At 39.1% G+C, this 18,932-nt stretch overlaps 1 protein-coding gene and 1 long non-coding RNA gene across 5 annotated transcripts in view; one reads left to right on the top strand and one right to left on the bottom strand.

The window, feature by feature from the left end:
- The window catches only part of LOC145716373 (uncharacterized), a 31,485-nt gene extending 18,717 nt beyond the window's left edge, over nt 1-12,768 (top strand). For all 3 annotated transcript variants that reach the window (XR_014138998.1, XR_014138999.1, XR_014138997.1), the window contains 3 exons: nt 8,093-8,295; nt 9,837-9,923; nt 12,484-12,768. This is a non-coding gene — a long non-coding RNA (uncharacterized LOC145716373). The remainder of the gene's footprint in view (nt 1-8,092; nt 8,296-9,836; nt 9,924-12,483) is intronic.
- Nucleotides 1-18,932, bottom strand: part of MKLN1 (muskelin 1) — a 329,771-nt gene that overhangs the window by 293,074 nt on the left and 17,765 nt on the right. For both annotated transcript variants that reach the window (XM_081799638.1, XM_081799639.1), the window contains one exon: nt 13,625-13,749. In XM_081799638.1, the coding sequence (XP_081655764.1) occupies nt 13,625-13,641 (17 nt within the window). In that variant the 5' untranslated portion in view covers nt 13,642-13,749. The remainder of the gene's footprint in view (nt 1-13,624; nt 13,750-18,932) is intronic.

Here is an 18,932-nt window from a genome sequence, read left to right on the forward strand (position 1 = left end):
ACTAAGAGGACACAGACCTAAAGGATACACATGTGTATACACATATTCATAAACATAAACGCACGTACGTGTGTCAGAATTGTCTGAAAGGGTGTACGGGTTCCTCTGTTCCAGGCTGTCTCACGGCTCCCATTTTGCCCCACAGCTCTCCAGAGACACCTGCCCTACTGTGTGGCAGAGTGCAGCAGTTAAGACACGGGCTCAGGACCACACAGCCTCTGTGAAAGTCTCGGTCTGACTACTCACTGATTTGTGATTTGGGGCAACTTTCCTAACTCTTTCGTGTTTCATGTTGCCTTTGCAGTGGAATGAGAAGAGTGCCCAGGCTTGTTGCAAGGATTAAGAGAGTTAACATATATAAAGTACGCATAAGAATGCCTGGCTGTGGTAGATACTTTATAAGTGTTTTATAAATAAAAATTGTAAAAATGTACTTAAAACCCTGTCCCCACAGCATGCCAGACGTGCTTGAATGTGCTTTCTCTGTGTCTGGAACGCTCTTTCCCCACAAATAGCACCAACTCAATCTTCCTTCAGTGCTGTGTTCAAACATCACCTCAGCGGCTCTGATCACTGTCCCCCTCCCTTGCTTGTTTCTGTCTGTAACATATATTGTGTTCGGATATACAAAATGATAATTTGCTTATGTATCTTCTTTGTGCCCCTTCAACTCTTACGAGAAGGCAGAGATCTTATCCGTCTGTTTGCTCCCCAGCCCTAAGTGCCCAGAGCAGTGGCTGCCACAAAGAAGGGACTCCACCATGTTTCCGGAATGAGTGAACAGATGGTAGTTCCTTCTGGACAGGGGCCCTGGGGATCAGGATAGGAGTAGTTGTCCCTTTCACTGAATATCCCTTTGCACCATTTCATCTTTTACCATGTACTTATGTTCATTTCATAACAACAAAAAGTGAGAAATAAAATACTGGAAATTAAAGAGTGTACATGGATCAGAGGGAGAAGACAGAAGCAGAAAGCAGTTAGACTTCAGGCTCTGTGACCAGACAAGGATTCTAGAGGATGCTCCTACAGGCCCCCTTTAGACGTTGTCCATGAGTAAAAAGTGGAATGACGCCTAGAAATGGCATTCAGCCCTAGTCTTGAAGCACAGCATGTACACAGGTTAGCGAGAAGTCTTAATAGGATCATTCATATTGTGCGATGTGTGTCCTGTACCTATGGGTACAATGAGAAATTTTTCCATGGCAAAAGGCCTGTTTCCAGGCACAGTAAACAGAGCGTTTGCTGAGGGTTGTTTGCCCACTTCCACCACTGCATGGACAGGCAGGTGGCCATGGTGTATGGGATTCCTTGGGCAGAGACAAGACGGTCTGTGTCCATGGCCTGAGAACAGTGCCCTTCCTCATTCCCTAATAGGTCCTCTGGAAACCTGATAAAAATTAAAGGATCCCTTGTAAGAGCACTGGACTTAAAATGAACTGTTCTGTAAATATATCCCAACTAATTTGGGGTAAAACTCTGCTCTGAGTTGCCTTTGGGGTCCCCTCATTGCTCTTTCCAATATCTCTCTTTACTACCTCTTTACTACCTCTCCTGTCAGGAAAAAACAACTGATGAGTCCCCAGCCCCTTGGTTGATGTATTACTCCTTCCACAATTTTTTTAATTTAAAAAGGGATTAATTGGAAAGAAATAATAATGGTGACGCTGTTGATAATGATATTAATAATACTGATGATGACAATGATGCTGATGATAGCAGTGATTGTTATTGAATATTTATTGTGTGCCAGGTGTTCTGCTAAAAAATGGATACAATTTATCTTATTTAATCCTCCAAAAAACTATGTTATTGACAAGGAATGGAAAGTCACATAGTTAGCAAATGGGCAACGAGGGGTTTAGAAGCACTGTCCCTAAAATTTTTTGCTCTGAGGAATTCCATCATTAATTATTCAAATGAATGGATTTCTAAAGTGGAAGCTTTAACCCTGTAGAGAGGGAGTTCGGGAGAGTCCGACAATCATAGTAACCCTCCATAGCAATGAAACTGACCATCAAGGCTTGAAACTTTGAACAATCCACTGTGTCTATGACTGCCTTGGTTCAACTCCTGACTGACACTCATGACATTACCTGGGCAAGTCACATAACCTCTCTGTGCTTGAGATTATTGTTAGAATTCAATGAGATAATGTCAATAAAGTGCTTGCAATATATGTATGTGTGTGTATGTAGAATGTATGTGTGTATATATATCATTCAGATGCTATATATTTTGATTGCTATATATCTCTATTAGAATAATTTATTTCTAGCTTTTAAATAACAGAAGTGATCTTTTACTTGATTTTTATAATGCAGTTGTTGATCTATTTTCCATAGGTTTTTTTTTTTTAAAGGTAGCATCACAATAGAATTTCAAAGGAAAGTACCCCAAATCTCATTTCCCTAACACAACAGTTATTTTTATTTTTTACATATTGCCTTCAAGTTTTGCTAATACTAGGAAGTTACACGGAGAGGACACAATATTGAATCAGATTGGGATTTTTATCTCACACTGTCACAAACTAGCTATATAACCTCAGGGGGGTTATGCAATGCCCTTTGCTTTGGTTTCTCAAGGCATCAAGTAAAGAAGCTAGACCATACAGATGATCTTTAAGATCCCTCTAGTTTTAACCGTCTATGATTTTTATCTATAATCTACTTCTTTTGTTTCAAGATATTCATATGAAATTGCATATAGAAGGTACATGTAAGAAGTGTTTGCAAAGCTAGTTAACTTTGTAAACTATGTCTGAGAAATAGTTCCACATATATAATGAGTTCTGCAAAGGTAGGGTTATAATTAAGAACCCCAGGAATTTCAAAAACTGGCTACCAAATTACCAAAAAGCAATAAAAATCAGTATCAATACATTCATGATATGTTTGTTTGCAACTAAAGTGTTAGCAAGCTCACACATTAATTATAAGTAATACACATAGTTTGATAAGACCATTCTAGTCTGTTGATACACAGTTGTTAAATTCACAAAAACGTTACATCAGTGTAATTTTTCCATGTGGTATTCTTAAAGTCTTTTTCTAAGAAAATCAAAGAGGAAAAAACAAAAAGAAAGGAGTGACTCTACCTGACTTAGATCATATTGGCAGAAACCTATCAATATAAATGTCTAAAATGTCAATAACTATTAATGGGATGAAGCAGTCACTCTCCCGCACTGCCGCTTGGTGTGTAACCTGGTATAACCTTTCTAGAGGCGATTTGACAATACTAATCAAGAGCTTAAATATGTTCCTACCCTCTGGCCGGGTAATTCCACTTACAGGAATTTGTACTAAAAAAATAAGGCGTGCATAAATTCTTTGTTGCAGTATCGTATATAACTGCAAAGAACTGGAAACAATCTAAATGTCCAGAAATAGAAGAATAGCTAAATAACTGATGTCACACATACATTAAATATATGTATACATGACTATATGTATTTATGATATATATATGTATATGTGTGTAGACATTTTTCCTGCCTCAGCCAGATCTAATATAGATACCAATGGTGCTCATTGCTACTGCCTTAATCACTATTTCTAGGTCTTTTCAGTGAACAGAGGAGCTAAGAAATATATGTAAATATAAACATTAAAAAAAATTTTTTTTAAGAAATGGCTACACCCAATGTGAGGCTTGAACTCATGACCCCAAGATCAAGAGCCACATGTTCTACCGACTGAGCCAGCCAGTGCACCTTATATCACTAACTTCTTTTTTTTTTTTTAAGATTTTATTCATTTATTTGAGAGAGAGAGAGAGAGCACATGAGAGGGGGGAAGGTCAGAGGGAGAAGCAGACCCCCTGCCGAGCAGAGAGCCCGATGCGGGACTCGATCCCGGGACTCCAGGATCATGACCTGAGCTGAAGGCAGTTGCTTAACCAACTGAGCCACCCAGGCGCCCAACTAACTTCTAATTCAAATTCAGAACTACAAGGTTTTTACCTAACCTCTTCTTTTACATCTCGATTTCCTTCCTCCCATGCTGTGAATCCTGACTCTCAAGGACACTGAACATGATAGAATTAGAAGATCCCATAATTAGTATTTGCTTATCCCATATTACCCAGAACAGCGATATCGACACTACCACCAACCATATGATTACCAAAAATGGTTAAAAAATGTTTTTGCAGTCCTTTTTGTCCTTAGGAAATATCCCATTAGGGATATGTAGTCAAATTACTGTGTTTTAAAGTTATTCAAAATAATTTCTCTGTGTGCCACAAATTGGATACAAAATTGGGTTTTTTTAAAAAAATTAGGAATTGGATTTTAAAAAATTAGTATTTTCATAATTATGTAAAATATTTACGTGATTCCAAAGTCAAGTCTACAAAACAAGATAAGTCTAGTTTCTATCACCATCCCTTCTACTTCATTCCTTTCCCCCTTTTATAGGTAACTATTATTTTGTGATGTTTATCCTTCCACTGTTTATTCTTTAATTCAAGCAAATATATACACACACATATACACACATGTATATGTGTGTGTATATGTGTATCTGTATACAAATATATATTTATATCCATTCTTACATAAATTATATGTTTGCTTTTCTCCCTCTTGCTATGTACTTACAATGTATCCTAGAGATCAAGCCATATATGTAAAGATCCTAAATTCAATTTTTTAACTGCACAGAATTCCATTGTGTGAATGCACCAAACTTTTTTAACCAGTCCTCTATTAATGAACATTTGGGTTGTTTCCAGTCTTTGCAATTATAAATAGCTTCTGTCTTATGGTTTGGTATTATATTTATACATACTCAAGTCTTAAATATAAATAGATTTTAAAAAATAGATTTTTACTGTGTGGAACTATACAAGATGAACCTAGACCACCTTATACTAAATATCAAGGACATTATCCAAGACTACTAGGGTCATGTCAAAAGAAGTGAGGAGCTAATGTGAAGAGACCAAATAGGGATAATTTAAGCATTAATAAGAATAATTGAACAAGATGTATTGAAACACATTGAACATGTTTCAATTAATGAGTTCAAATGATAATTGAAAACAACAACAAAAATAAAAGCAAAATAACAAAACACCTATTTGACCACCATTGGCACCTGCCAGAAAATCAACTCAAAGAATAATAAGATTAAAATATTACTATTTTGCAATTCTTTTAAAAAGATTTTTGTTTTATTTAAATTCAGTTCTATTTTGCAATTCTTAATAAACCAATGATTCTAGATAACATAAAAGAAGAGAGTATTACACATTATGCCCCACCCCCCATGGCAAAACACACCACTACCTATGAAGCAGTTTTGAAAAAAAGAAACAAAAACAAAAACCACAAAAACCAAAAAACGGAATCTGATAAAGCTTGCGGATGGTTGTAGGAAATGCACAGGATATAAGAGATGTTAAACTATACTATGGGGATGCAATGTGAAAAATCAAGTTCTATAGCTTGGTTTCTTCAACAAATAAGTTGCAAGGAAATATTAGAGTGGAAACCCATATATATTTAAAGAGATGTAGTAGACATATCAACCAATCTCAGTATGGGAACTTCATTTGGATCCTGCTTCAAACAAACTATGAAAATAAATTATAATACTTATGAAACAATTGGAAATTTGAACACTGAATACTTCATATTATTAAAATATTATTGTTAATTAGTTTAGATGTGATACTGGTTATGTTTTTTTTTAAGACCTTATCTTTTAAAGATCCAAATTGGAATATTTATGGTTAAGATGATACAATTTCTGGGGTGCCTGGGTGGCTCAGTCAGTTAAGCATTGGACTCTTGATTTTGGCTCAGGTCATGATATCAGGGTTGTGAGATCGAGCCCCACAGCAGGCTCCGCACTGGACATGGAGCCTGCTTAAAATTCTCTCTTTCCCCCTCCTTCTTTCTGTCCTCTCCCCAAAAAAAACAAAAACAGGGGTGCCTAGGTGGCTCATGGGTTGGGCATCTGACTCTTGATTTCGGCTCAGGGTCATGATCTCCTCACTCAGCCTCCAGAAGACTGCTTGAGATTCTCTGCCCCTCCCCCCCAAAATAAATAAATAAATCTTTAAAAAAACAAAGACAAATACAAACAAAAAAGACGATATAATTTCTGATATTTGCTTTAAAATAAAATGAGTAGGGAAGAGAAAGAGGGTATTGATGGGTTGATGAGTACATGGGACTCATTATGCTTTCTACCTACTTTTTTTATATTTTAAATTTTCTATAATAAAGCATTAATATGCATTTATATATAATGGGTATTTTGGGAGGTGTGTGGATAAACATCCATTATAAAGAAATACAACAAAATATTAATGGTGGTTACCTCTGCATGATAGGATTATGGGGGTTTTGGTGATTTATATTTTTTTGTTTTTACTCTACTGTATATACTGTAATTTTTATACTGCACATATATTCTTTATAATCAGGAAAAAGCTATTTAAAAAGAAAAATCTTTTGTTTAACAATACCATTTTCACAGTTCAACTAGAATTCACTGCTGACACAGTGAATAAAATAACTTTGTATATTTTAAATATAACTCGGCAAAGCAAATTATTTAATATTTAAATATATTTAGTTTTGAGTGGCTACAGATAATAGTTCATGAAAATATAACTCTAAGTTTTGAGGTTTGGAAATTCTGTCATTTGGTATAATACGATAATCTTAAATTTATGGCTTAGGAATAAACAGCTCATTTTTTTTTTCCTCCTCCTTACGTAACACAAAAACAACTGATCCAGTTTGGCACCAACTTTCTCCTCCAAAGTCACCTTTGTCTGAAATCTAGCACCTCAGGTTTCAATCAAATACCTTCCAGATGAGAAAAGGTTTCTTAACAAAATTTTCTTGTAATTTTACTATAGTGTTCATTCCTGGCAGCTTCGGAGAATCCTTTTTTCATAGGTAAGTGGGTGGGAGGAATGCTTCTTCCTCCTACTTTCTAGTGAAGGAGAGAGAGCAAGAGAAAAATCTCGTGATGCAGAGAGAGCAATCAGTTGAAATCACTCCTTTCGTATCGCTGAAATAAATGTAGGGCCATGATGTAGATGCAATTAAAGAAAAAGATAGTTAATGGGTAATTTTAGCATATTAAAAGTTAATATGGTGTACTGCAAGGTTTGCCATTCGATTAGGAGGAAATTAGTTCTTTGAGATCAGTAAAATTGTTTCAAACCAACTTATAAAAACAAGCATGTTTTGTAATTACATATGGACATCTAATAATTATATCATCTGAATGACCTATAATCAGAGAAGTAACCCTTCATTTATTCTGAAATAAAGATATCTAGTATTCCTTCTTCTTTTGGTTCACATGTAATTTTCTCCTAAAGAAACCACAGTCAGCTTCTTTCTGAAATATATATATATATATATATATATATTTTTAAAGATTTTATTTATTTATTTGACAGAGACACAGCGAGAGAGGGAACACAAGCAGGGGGAGTGGGAGAGGGAGAAGCAGGCTTCCCGCTGAGCCGGGAGCCCGATGCGGGGCTCGATCCCAGGACCCTGGGATCATGACCTGAGCCGAAGGCAGACGCTTAACGACTGAGCCACCCAGGCATCCCCCTTCCGAAATATATTAACAGAATATCATTAGAGTAACATTTTGTTCTAAATGTAGACTTTAAAGCAAAGTCATTGGTAGATGTGGTTATTCATTTGGAAGTGAAATTTTCTGATTTAACAAATGGCTAGGGGCAGATAATGTCGATTTGGGTCCATTTGTCCATTTGAGGTTCCATGGATGATTATATGCTTCACATAAATTCAATCTACAATTGCAACTATGTGCCCTGTTTTGTGCTAAGTATTTTCATATATAATCTCAATTATTTACTACAATAACCTTGTGAAATAGTTATTTTGGAGAGAGATTAAGTTTCTTGCTCAAGGTCACACAGTTATCAAGCGCATTACAAATCCTGTGTTACCACTTTTAAGTTAAGAACACTGGTGATTGAGAGCATTTGCAGCAGTCCTTGGTGCCTAGTATGGAGCCTTGTACTAGAAAGTATGTCAAGTCAGTTCAAAGGATGATATTCATCTGTCTCATTGTAAAAACAGGGTTCTCCGCCTCCCTCACACAATGGAAGATGTGCAAGAGGTGCAGCATTCTTCATATTAGAGCAAAGATGGAGCCAGTTGAGATGGAGAGTCTCTCATGGAGAAACCGACTAAAAAGCATCAAGGAGAAGAGAGGGGGCGATCTGTTCTTCACAGCCGCAAAGCCAAGCTAGCTTTCTGCCTTGACCTTTTAACAAACTTTAGTAAGTTCAGACACCTTTAACCCTGGGAACCAACAGCTTTTGATTTGGTGACCAGGAAACTAAAGGTCAACCTGAGAAAATGGATTCTTGACATATTTCCAACAAAGGTCACTTGTTTTATCCCAGTGGACTCAAAGTTAAGAATTAAAAACCTCAACATTGGTAAATTATGTGTTTGAGATACTGGGAGTTCTAATTAGACATCCATCCCAAATGCTAGTAGAGCCCACTCTATTCATTTACTCATAACTTTATGAAAAACTGTTTGTTTGGGATGTGGTTTCTAAAAGCAATTTACCTTCAGGCTTAGTTAAAAATGGAATGTGTGAGAAAAGAATTTTCCAACTTTTACTGATTCGGTGATGCAAAGGAAAATATGTTTATAAGAATTTGTCTGCTTGGTAACTCAAAATTAATTGATTTACAAAACTTGGATTTCAAGTTTAAATGCTAAATTCAATTATAAATTTCAAGCGTTATTTTTTCAGAGCATACCCTTGTTCTAGCTACTAATACTACAGAATCATTCTGATGGACATGAACTGGGCATCAAATTATTAACTATCCCTCTAAAGTTGTATTAGAAGTATTTTATTTGTGGAGACATAAATGCAGGTTACACAATACCTTGTAAGTTGCCTTGAACGAAAGGATCTTAAAAATAAATAGGAACAACAAAAATAAAACATGACTAACCCTCCTGCCATCATCAAAACAAATGTTTCCAAGGACCTGAAGCCAAGAAAATAGAAATCCATAAACACAAAGGCCAAGATAATCGGTGAATCTACCAGGTCTCCATAAAGGACAAAACAAAACACTAAAAACCAGACAAAACCCCAAATCCCATCTGCTTTGAAGGAATGAATGCTGAAGAACATTGACCCTTTCTGCCCCTCCGCCTACCACAGAAATCCCAGCCTGCAGCTAATTTTAAAATTATCAAATCTCCAAAAATTATGGGAGATGGACGTCTTAAAAAATGCGGTCGATTCAATTGCATGGGTCATATCCACATTAGCTAAAGTAGTAATTATTGAGGGAAGGGTAATCTACTTCATTCATTTTAATAACCAATTCTTTTTCAGATTTGCCACAGAGCCAACTCAACTTAATTATTAAAGCACAATAATATTGGATTGAACTATTTTTCAATCCAAGAATTTTTATTATAGAGAAAAGGCTTGGACAATTTAAGCAATTATGTGCTTCATTTCTCCTTTTCTGTAACTCCATTCTTGCTTATTTATAAGGTATTGAATTTAACTTGCTTCATTCGTAATGTTTTACATCCTGTCATCTTCTTTTAAAAAATTTAAACTCGATTTTAAAAAGGCTGCAGGCTAAGTGTTGGTGGCTAGTTCCTATGAGTAACAAATCATAGTCCCTAGAGCTCAGAGTGCTGACCTGAAGGACAGCAAGCCAAATTTTGGCTGCCCTGAAAAACTCTGTGTACACAACTAATGCATATTCTAGATTTTACCCCTCTGCTCCCAAAACACTTCTTTGGATGCCCAACTTACACGACCTCTCATATCCAGGCACACACCACTTCTTTTCATTGGGATGCAATATCGCTAAAGGGCAAGGTCACTTGAAAGAAAGCTGAACTTGGACTCAGACTCCAGGTGAGTTCCAGCTCTTTAGGGAACCAGTTAAAGGTAATTTAGCTCAGTGGGTAAGTGTGTGTGCCTGCTAAAGCCAGAACGCAGAGATGCAAATCCTCGTTTTCCACTTTCTAGCTATGCGACTCTGGGCAAGTCATTTAAATCTTGTGCCCGGTTTTCCCATTTATAAAATTACGGTGATATCAATAAGAGCCTCAGAGAGTAGTCATGAGGATTAAATGTCTTAATAGGACCGGGGCACCTGGGTGGCTCAGTTGGTTAAGCATCCCACTCTTGGTTTTGGCTCAGGTCGTGATCTCAGGGTCCTGAGATGAGCCCCACGTCAGGCTCTGCGCTCAGCCTGGAGTCTGCTTCAGATTCTCTCTCTCTCTCTGCCGCCCCCCACTCTCTCTCTAAAATAAATAAATCAATCTTTTTTTTAAGATTTTATTTATTTATTTAAATAAATAAATTTATTTATTTATAGAGAGAGAGATAGCGAGAGCAGGAATACAAGCAGGGGGAGTGGGAGAGGGAGAAGCAGGCTTCTGGCCAAGCAGAGAGCCCGATGCGGGGCTCGATCCCAGGACCTAGGATCATGACCTGAGCCAAAGGCAGAAACTTAATGACTGAGCCACCCAGGTGCCCCTAAATAAATCTTTTTAAAAAAATGTCTTAATAGGGCTTAAAACAGAGCCTCTATCCTAAGCATGCACTAAATGCCAGCAATTATTCTTACCAGCTGCCTGACCTTGGGGGAACTCACCTAACCTCTATGAAACTTTATTTCATCTTCTGTACAAAAAGGGATCACGGACCTCACGTGGTCTTTATGAAGGCCAAATAAACTCATATTAGTCTGTTGCAGTCATTTTAAAAATGTAATCAAGTATCAGGCAACTCTTTCAACCAAGTCGAATTAGTTCTGTGCTTCTGTAATACTTGAAAAACACACATACACACATTCCTGCGACAGCACTTGTCACATGGCATTGTCAGAATTTGCTTACCTGTCCATCTCCCCCACTAACAGTACATCCTCTGATTCACCTCTGGACCCTCAGCATGTTGGTCACACCTAGCACAGGACAGGCACTCAATAAATATTTGTTGAAATGAATATTGTCCAAACGGAGCAGGAATTCTCAAGGCCTTGGCTAGAAATGATGGATTACCACTTTTTGCCAAGTGTCCTCAGTAGACCACCCAGAAATTCTCTTGTTTTTCCTCTGGCACAATATATTGAGATTTTGTCATTTTGAATGTAGCCAATCTTGTGTGGTTACATTCACATATTCTTTTTTTTTAAAGATTTTATTTATGTATTTGACAGAGAGAGAGAGACAGCGAGAGAGGGAACACAAGCAGGGGGAGTGGGGGAGGGAGAAGCAGGCTTCCCACCGAGCAGGGAGCCCGATGCGGGGCTTGATCCCAGGACCCTGGGATCATGACCTGAGCCGAAGGCAGACGCTTAACGACTGAGCCACCCAGGCGCCCCAGCACATACATTTTTTAAAAAAATTTTATTTATTAGAGAGAGAGCACACATGTGCACAAGTTTGGGGGGGAGGGGCAGAGGGAGAGTGAGAAGCAGATTCCCCACTGAGCAGGGAGCCCAATGCGGGGCTTGATCCCGGGACCCTGGGACCATGACCTGAGCCGAAGGCAGACGCTTAACGACTGAGCCACCCAGGCGCCCCCACATATTCTTTTTGTTTGTGTGCCAGGTCCTGTGCTGGGCTCCATATGGTACAGCACGAGTGTCAAATGCCCAGGCGAATTTAGTCCCTGCATACTATATTGAAAGAAACTATTTACTAGAGAAGCATTTACTACTGGAGATAATAAGCTCCCTGGTTTGATTACTTCCTTAGAGCGACAGAACGTCAGGGTGGGAAGGAATGGTTTTCTAGAAGTGGGAGTCCTTTATAGAATAATAATTAAGGTCAGAGATGTGACTGCTTAAGTTCAAATCCTTGCTCTGCTTTGTACAAGGTGTAAGACCTTGGGCAAGCTGCTTAAGCCCTCTGAGCTTCACTCTTCTCATCTGTAAGATGGAACTAGTACGATTGATATGAGTATTAAGCATAACAATCCACATTAATCACGTACAATGATGCCTGCCCTCTAGTAGGCACTCTATATGTGTTTGTTATTGTGATGAACCTGATCCCTCACCCCAGTGTTTGAACTTCCGTCACAGATATATCCAGCAAATGGGGCAGGAATGCCTGAATTCTGCTTGAATACCATCAGGGGCAGGGAACTTACTACTAACAGTTATCTACTTGATTGGTGGGCAAGGCTAATTGTTGGGTTGAAATATACATGCTTACATCTTCCACTCAGGGGTCCTCCATCTGTCATTTGGGACTACTCAGAAGAAATCTCATCTCTTCTCTGCAGGATAGCCCCTCTAACTTTGGAAGGTAGCTACATATGCTAGCTATCATCCTCATCCTCACACACCCACACACAATCTTAAATTTTTTAATCATTTTTATATGACACTATTTACCAGATCCCTCATCCTTTTTTATTCTCCTTGAATAATCTTTGATTATCAATGTCCTTCTTACAGGTTGAAGGATTTATAACACAGAACAATTGTGGCCTGATCACAAGTGAGTACTAGAGAACGACTTCCCAACTTGAACACTATATTTCTATTAATATAGCAAAAAATTGATTTTTTTTGAGGTACATCACACTGTATTGACTCATCATCTACTAACAATCTACAGGAGACTCTAAATCTTCCTACATGAGCAATTGTAAGACACCTCACCCCCAATCTATACTTGTACAACTGAATTTTGGATCTTTGAGTACTTTACACTTGTCCCTATTAAACTTTATATTGTTAGGTGTGATTCATTCTTACATTTTGTTGGGATTCAGTCGGGGGGCAGGGGGAGATCCTGACTGTCTCATCCAGCTCATTTGTGATTCTTTCCAGTTGGTGTGTGATCAATTTAGCACACCATCAATGTTATTATCTTAATCATCAATAAAAGTGTTAAGGGGGATGGGGCTGCAAACCAGACCTGCATTAGATCCCTAGAGACCTAGGTGTGCATCAGCCTCTTAAGAAATTTTTTAAAAAGACATCACTCATTCAATCAGCAAATATTTATTGAGTGTCTACCATGCATCAGTTACTATTCCATGTGCTGGGTATATAGTGGTGAGTAAAACAAAATCCCTACCCTCGGCAAGCCTACATTCTAGTAGAGGAGATAGATAATAAATTTTTAAAAATAAATAATACTAAGGTCTTTCAATGAAAAGCTAAAGCAGGTACGGGACTAAGGAAGGTTGACAGTGGGATGGAATGGGAGTTGGTCCATAGACAACATGGCTAATGCAGAATTGTTTTTGAAGTTTAATTGCAGTGCTCATGTCCTACATTCTTAGTGTGCATCTGGACCAAAAGGTGTCCCGAAGTGGGCAGCAAGTTGATTTTGCAAAGCCCACTTTCCTCTATGTGGAATCACATTAAGAAAAAATTGGTAGAACAATAGGAAGAATGTAAATAGTCATGAAACAAACAAACAAAAATATTTGAAAGGACATAATTCCTTCACAACATTTCTTCATATGCATAGAATATTCAAACACTGTGAGGCCATCAAGACTAGAACGGAAGCCAGTCACACCTCTTGACGAAAACTCCAGAGAGGAGAATCGAAGAATTGAAAAACAGAGAAGCTAACACTTACCTTATTCCAATCCCCATCTTCTCAAGTATGGAGTGGGTTATGAATCCAGTAATTTATGAAAAGTCAGGAGGATGGAATGCTTGGGTGATCCCAAAACATGGCTCAGAGAACCTGGATACTGAATTCTGGAAAAGAAGTCCACCAGGGACAGATGTGAAATCTACCTCTATTAACTGCTATCTGCTCATTATTCTAATGTTGATAAATTCTTCTAAAGCATTCTAGATAAACTTCAATTCCCTTTGATATTAGAGGGACTTGATAAGTCCCAGATAATTGCATATTCTGATTCAAAATTTATATTCTCACAATGATACTTTTAACATTTATATTCCCTCATTCATTGAGCATTTATTTTGTACCAATTACTGTGTTGGTACTAGGAATACCAAGGTGAGTAGGATAAATATGGTCCCTGTTTCCGGGGGCTTTAGAGTAGAGCTTATAGTAGAAGGCAAGCTAGAAATAAGAAAGGAAGCTCTGATAAAGAAGTGTATCAAGAGCTCTAGGAGGATCACCTAATCCAGACTTTGGGAGAATTGCAAGTTAGAGACTTGTACATGGGGACTTACAAGGTATGAAGGAGTTAGTTTAAAAAAAGAAATGGGGCATGGTCCCTGGGTGGCTCGGTCAGTTAAGCATCTGCCTTAGGCTTGGGTCATGACTCCAGGGTCCTGGGATTGAGCCCCATGTTGGGCTCCCTGCTCGGTGGGAGCCCGTTTCTCCCTCTGCCTCTGCCCTTCCTCCCACCCACTTATGCACTCTCTCTCTCTCTCAAATAAATAAATAAAATCTTAAAAAAAAAAAAAAGAAATGGGGCAAGTCTGTTTTAGGTGGAGGGTATGGCAGATGCACATTTTGGAGGTAACAGAAATGACTGTGCATGCTGAGCATCTGAGCACTGAAAATTAGTTCAGCATAGCTGGGACAGAGCGGTCAGAGATGAGATCGGAAAGGTAAGTGGGACCAAATTATTCAGAACCTTACAAGCTCTGTCATAGAGGAGGTGGAGTCTACTAAAATGTGTAATCGCTTGAATGTTAGAGTTTTGAAAGAGCAAAGTCAAGACTGCTGCTCAGATGTTTGGCTTGACCACCTGGGTGGACAGTGATGTCAGTCACCAGGACAGCAAAATAGAAACACAAACGAGAGAAGCTGTGAAGAAGGGGCAAGTTCAGACCAGGTCATGTTTGGTGTGTGACACCTGGAGAACACGGGCAGGGTAGCAGCAGGTAGTCTGATCTAGAAGTCTGAGGATACAGGTTTAGGGATCATCAGCACATGACAGGCAACAATAGAATCCACAATGATGAACGAGATACCCTGAGTGAGCATTGGGGAAGAGAAAAGGCCTAAGAGAGCCCAAGAGGAAAACCGACCTTAAAGGATGGGCAGACAAAGTTTCCTTAAAAAAAAAAGAGGAAGAAGGTGCAATCAGAGGGAGACAAGGGAAACAAGAATGTGAGATATCACAGAGGACAAAGGAAAAGCACGTTTCAACAAGTAGGTTGTGGTCAACAAAGGCAAATGCTGTCAAGAGATCAAGAAAAAGGCTGAGAAGCAGTCACGGGGTGAGCGCCAAGGAGATACTTGAGCAGCTGGGCAAGAGCAGCTGGTGGAGGCAGAAGCCAGGTCACATGAATCGAGGAACAAAGACAGCCAGTGAACAATGTCTACACAACTATTTCAAAAAGTTTGACTCAAAAATGGAAGATTTAATCCCTCAATTTTCTTCCCAAAGGGAAGGAAAGAGGGCCACCACGAAGGCTTCCTCACCACCTATAGTCACCTGTAGCTCAGCTGATTACCTAGCAACACTCTTGCTTGCAGGTGTGGCCTGTGCATGGGCCTGTGGTTCCACCACCAGTCCTGGACATGGCTAACACTGTAGAGTAAACCAAACCTGGCTTCTCTGCTCTGCAGCTCTTCCTCTGCACCCGATCCTTCTCGAGGCCTCAAAGACCCACACAGTCTTCCTGGACACCAGGCCCACTCTGGTGCATGATGTAACCTGGCCTCTCTGAGCAGCCCACCATAGGTAAAAATCTGGTCAGATACAGTTGTCACATGATCATTACTATTCACTTATTGCCAGAGCTTATGTATTGGGACCAGTTAGAAGGAGAGGAGAGAAATTTGGTCACCTTGGAGTCTGGAGCAGGCAGCTGGCCCCACAGCTGGCCAGACCGCTATCCAAGCAGGGGGCCTCTCTGAGAACAAAATCCAGAAGCCAAAATACATGGGTCAGGTGGAAAACAGATGACTACCACTGTCAATAATGCTGAAGGTTGGTCCTAGGGAGTGAAGGTGAGCCAATACATGATGGATGAACACTGTAAGGGGTTTGGACATGAGGGGAGGAGCGGGAGGGCCATCCAAGAGCAAGGACCAAGAATTGGAAATGGGCTGAAGCTCTCACATGCACACAGAGGCCAGGCACAGTTATCCTGGACAGTGAGTCCGTCCCACTGGATCTGTTATCCCAAATCTTCCCAGTGTGTTCTCTCAGGACTTCATTACTTGAACTGAAGTTCCCAACATGCACAACAAGTCCCCCAATCTTATTTCCACAACCCCTCTCCTGCCATCATAACACTGGATTGCAAGAGGAAGCCAGATAAGCTCTGGCCTGGGTGGTGTGAATGGGGAACAACCTGAAAAGGTTGTAGTGAATAGCCATCCCTGAGCCTAAGAACCAGGAGTGGAAACAGAGGCCTGAAAAGGTATTCATGCAGGCCCGAAATCAATAAACAAAACTAGCTCCGTGGCTTGATTAGTTGAAAAAATGTGGCCAAATTGTAATCGTTCCAGGATGTCCATATTCTCAAAAACGCTTACGATGACTGAATAGAAAGCCTTCACTGTCTTCAGTTTGTGATTATAGCACGGAGAGGTGATAAAAACAGTGATGAACATCACAGACAAATACACTATTTTTGCCTTGTGCACAGATTGGCTACACTGAGTTTTCAGCTAAAGATTTTTTTTTTTTCATTTCACTTCGGTCAATAATCATTTACCCACCGGATATTGCTTTAAAGCCAAGTTTTCATCTAATTCTCATTTAACGAGATTGAAAAGGAAAAACTAAATAATAATACCTCATTTGTGTATAGTGCATGTCTTTCAGGGAAGACATCATAACCCATTTTATACTATCTAATTTACAGTAACAACACTTTTATAATGTAAATACTAGTAAGGGCTATTATCATTTTATAATATGCATGAAAGAAACCAAGGCATGTTGGGATAAAATGACAGTTCAATGTAACATGTAGCTTCCGTTTTAGAGGTATAACAGCTCGTTTATTTTTTCCTTCCTTCCTTCCTTCCTTCCTTCCTTCTTTACAATGAAGCCCTGCTTTAGATAAACATGTTTATTATTAAAGTGTACCTTGCCCTTACACTTTAAGATGAAAAATATCTTGCTTAAAAGAAATAACCAACACCAAAATGTTCATGTGTCCTACAGATGAAATCTCTCTCTCAAATCTAGATCAAAAAGAATCAATTTCACTACACAACTCTGCTTTCAATCAGCACAGTTCTCACCAACTTGTGCTAGACATATTGCTAGTCGATTGTAATATCTCTTCTTCATACACATTATGTTGTAATGATCTTGTCATCTCAGCTGGATTTCAAAAGTACCCTTACCTGCACAAATTGTGCATGTATGTAAAGTCACTGGCACTTTTATGCTTTTATTAGCTTCCTTTTGGAGGATAACATTTTTTTCTGATCTTCTCATGTATTCATTCACTCATTCATTCACTAATGCCCTCAAGCATTCATACATCCGTTCAAAACAGTGAGTGTGTGCTCAAAATGTACAAGCACTATTCTAGATGCAAAGAATAAAAATAGGAAGACCAAATCACTGACTTCAGGAAACTCACAGACCAGTGAGGGTAAACAGCCAGAGGAGTAAACAACTGTAGTTCAGTGCGGTAGATGTGGAGAAGGAATGACACATGAAAATGGTTTGGGGAGCATAGAAAGGGGATCGGTGTGTGTCTGAGAGGATGAGGAAGGCCTCCTAGAGAAGGTGCTCCTAGATCTTAGCATGTCAGGAAAAAGGGATTGGGGTATTTCACATAGAGGGCACAGCATGGGCAAAGGCACAGATAGGCAAATAAGAGCACCCTATGCATTTGGGGAACTATGGGAAACAGGAGGTTCTTCAAATATTCTATGCCAGATTCTATTTCACAGTCCAAGCCCTGGACTTCACCATAGACAATTCTGTAAAGGGAAATATATGGTCCCTAGGTTATTTGTCCTCAGTCATATAAGTAAAAACACATTCTACATGGGATCTACACCAAAGTGCCTTTTAAGACTCTGACCACTTGAGGAATGTCACAAAATCAAAGCTTGAGTCTATATTCTCCATATTTCATTACTATCATACTCCAGGGGGTGGCAGGTAAGAACAGCCTACCTCTTCCTCAAATATAGGTGATCACTTAGGCCATCTACATTATTATTTCAGTATAAAAATTTTATATAGAAGTATTTCCAAAAACAGCATTTTCAATGCACTATGTTGGATGGGTCAGGTTTTTCCTGCTCACCTCTTTCTAATCATTCAGACGTTGCATAGCCCAGCCTCCAAAGGAATGAGAGCTGGCCTTACAGACTTCTTATAGCAACTCCGCACACTAGCAAGAGGTGTTTGGAAAGAGTCTCTGAATATGCTACACATAAGTACCTACAGGGACTGCTCTTCCCTGAAGCCTCTGAGAAGTCCTGCACGAAGGTCTTTGTGAACTGGGTCAGCAGTTGATAAAATGGGATCACTACAGAACTCACATGGAACCTTCCCTAGAATAACTCCATTGCTTGGTTAATCTTACTCTGAATTCCCTTGTCACTTAGGAAAAGCTTTGCATCATGCAATTGCATCCTTGTTTCTATTTGGAAATTTTTCAGAGACTCTGAGAGTTCAAAATAACTCATCTATTTTGGTTCCGGACCAATTATGGAATTCTCTCTAAGACATCATTTCTTCATTCATCCAATACTTTACCCATTCAACAAACATCTACCTCCTCATTTCTATCTCTTGAAGCCAGTTCAGTCAGCCCTTTGTTCCCCATTACTCCACTGAAAACACACATGAGAAGATCACAATGACTTCTAGGTTGTCCAATCTAAGGGTCAATTGTCCATCCTCACCTTACTGTCCTCTCAGCAGCTTCTTGGTACAGATGATCACTCCCTTCTTGTTGAAACATTTTCTTTACTTGACTTCCATCACATCACACTGACTTTCCTCCTACCTCATCGTGTATTCCGTCTC

Source organism: Leptonychotes weddellii, chromosome 12, assembly GCF_054177405.1.
Source record: "Leptonychotes weddellii isolate Sample4059 chromosome 12, ASM5417740v2, whole genome shotgun sequence".
Classification (NCBI taxonomy): Eukaryota; Metazoa; Chordata; class Mammalia; order Carnivora; family Phocidae; genus Leptonychotes; species Leptonychotes weddellii.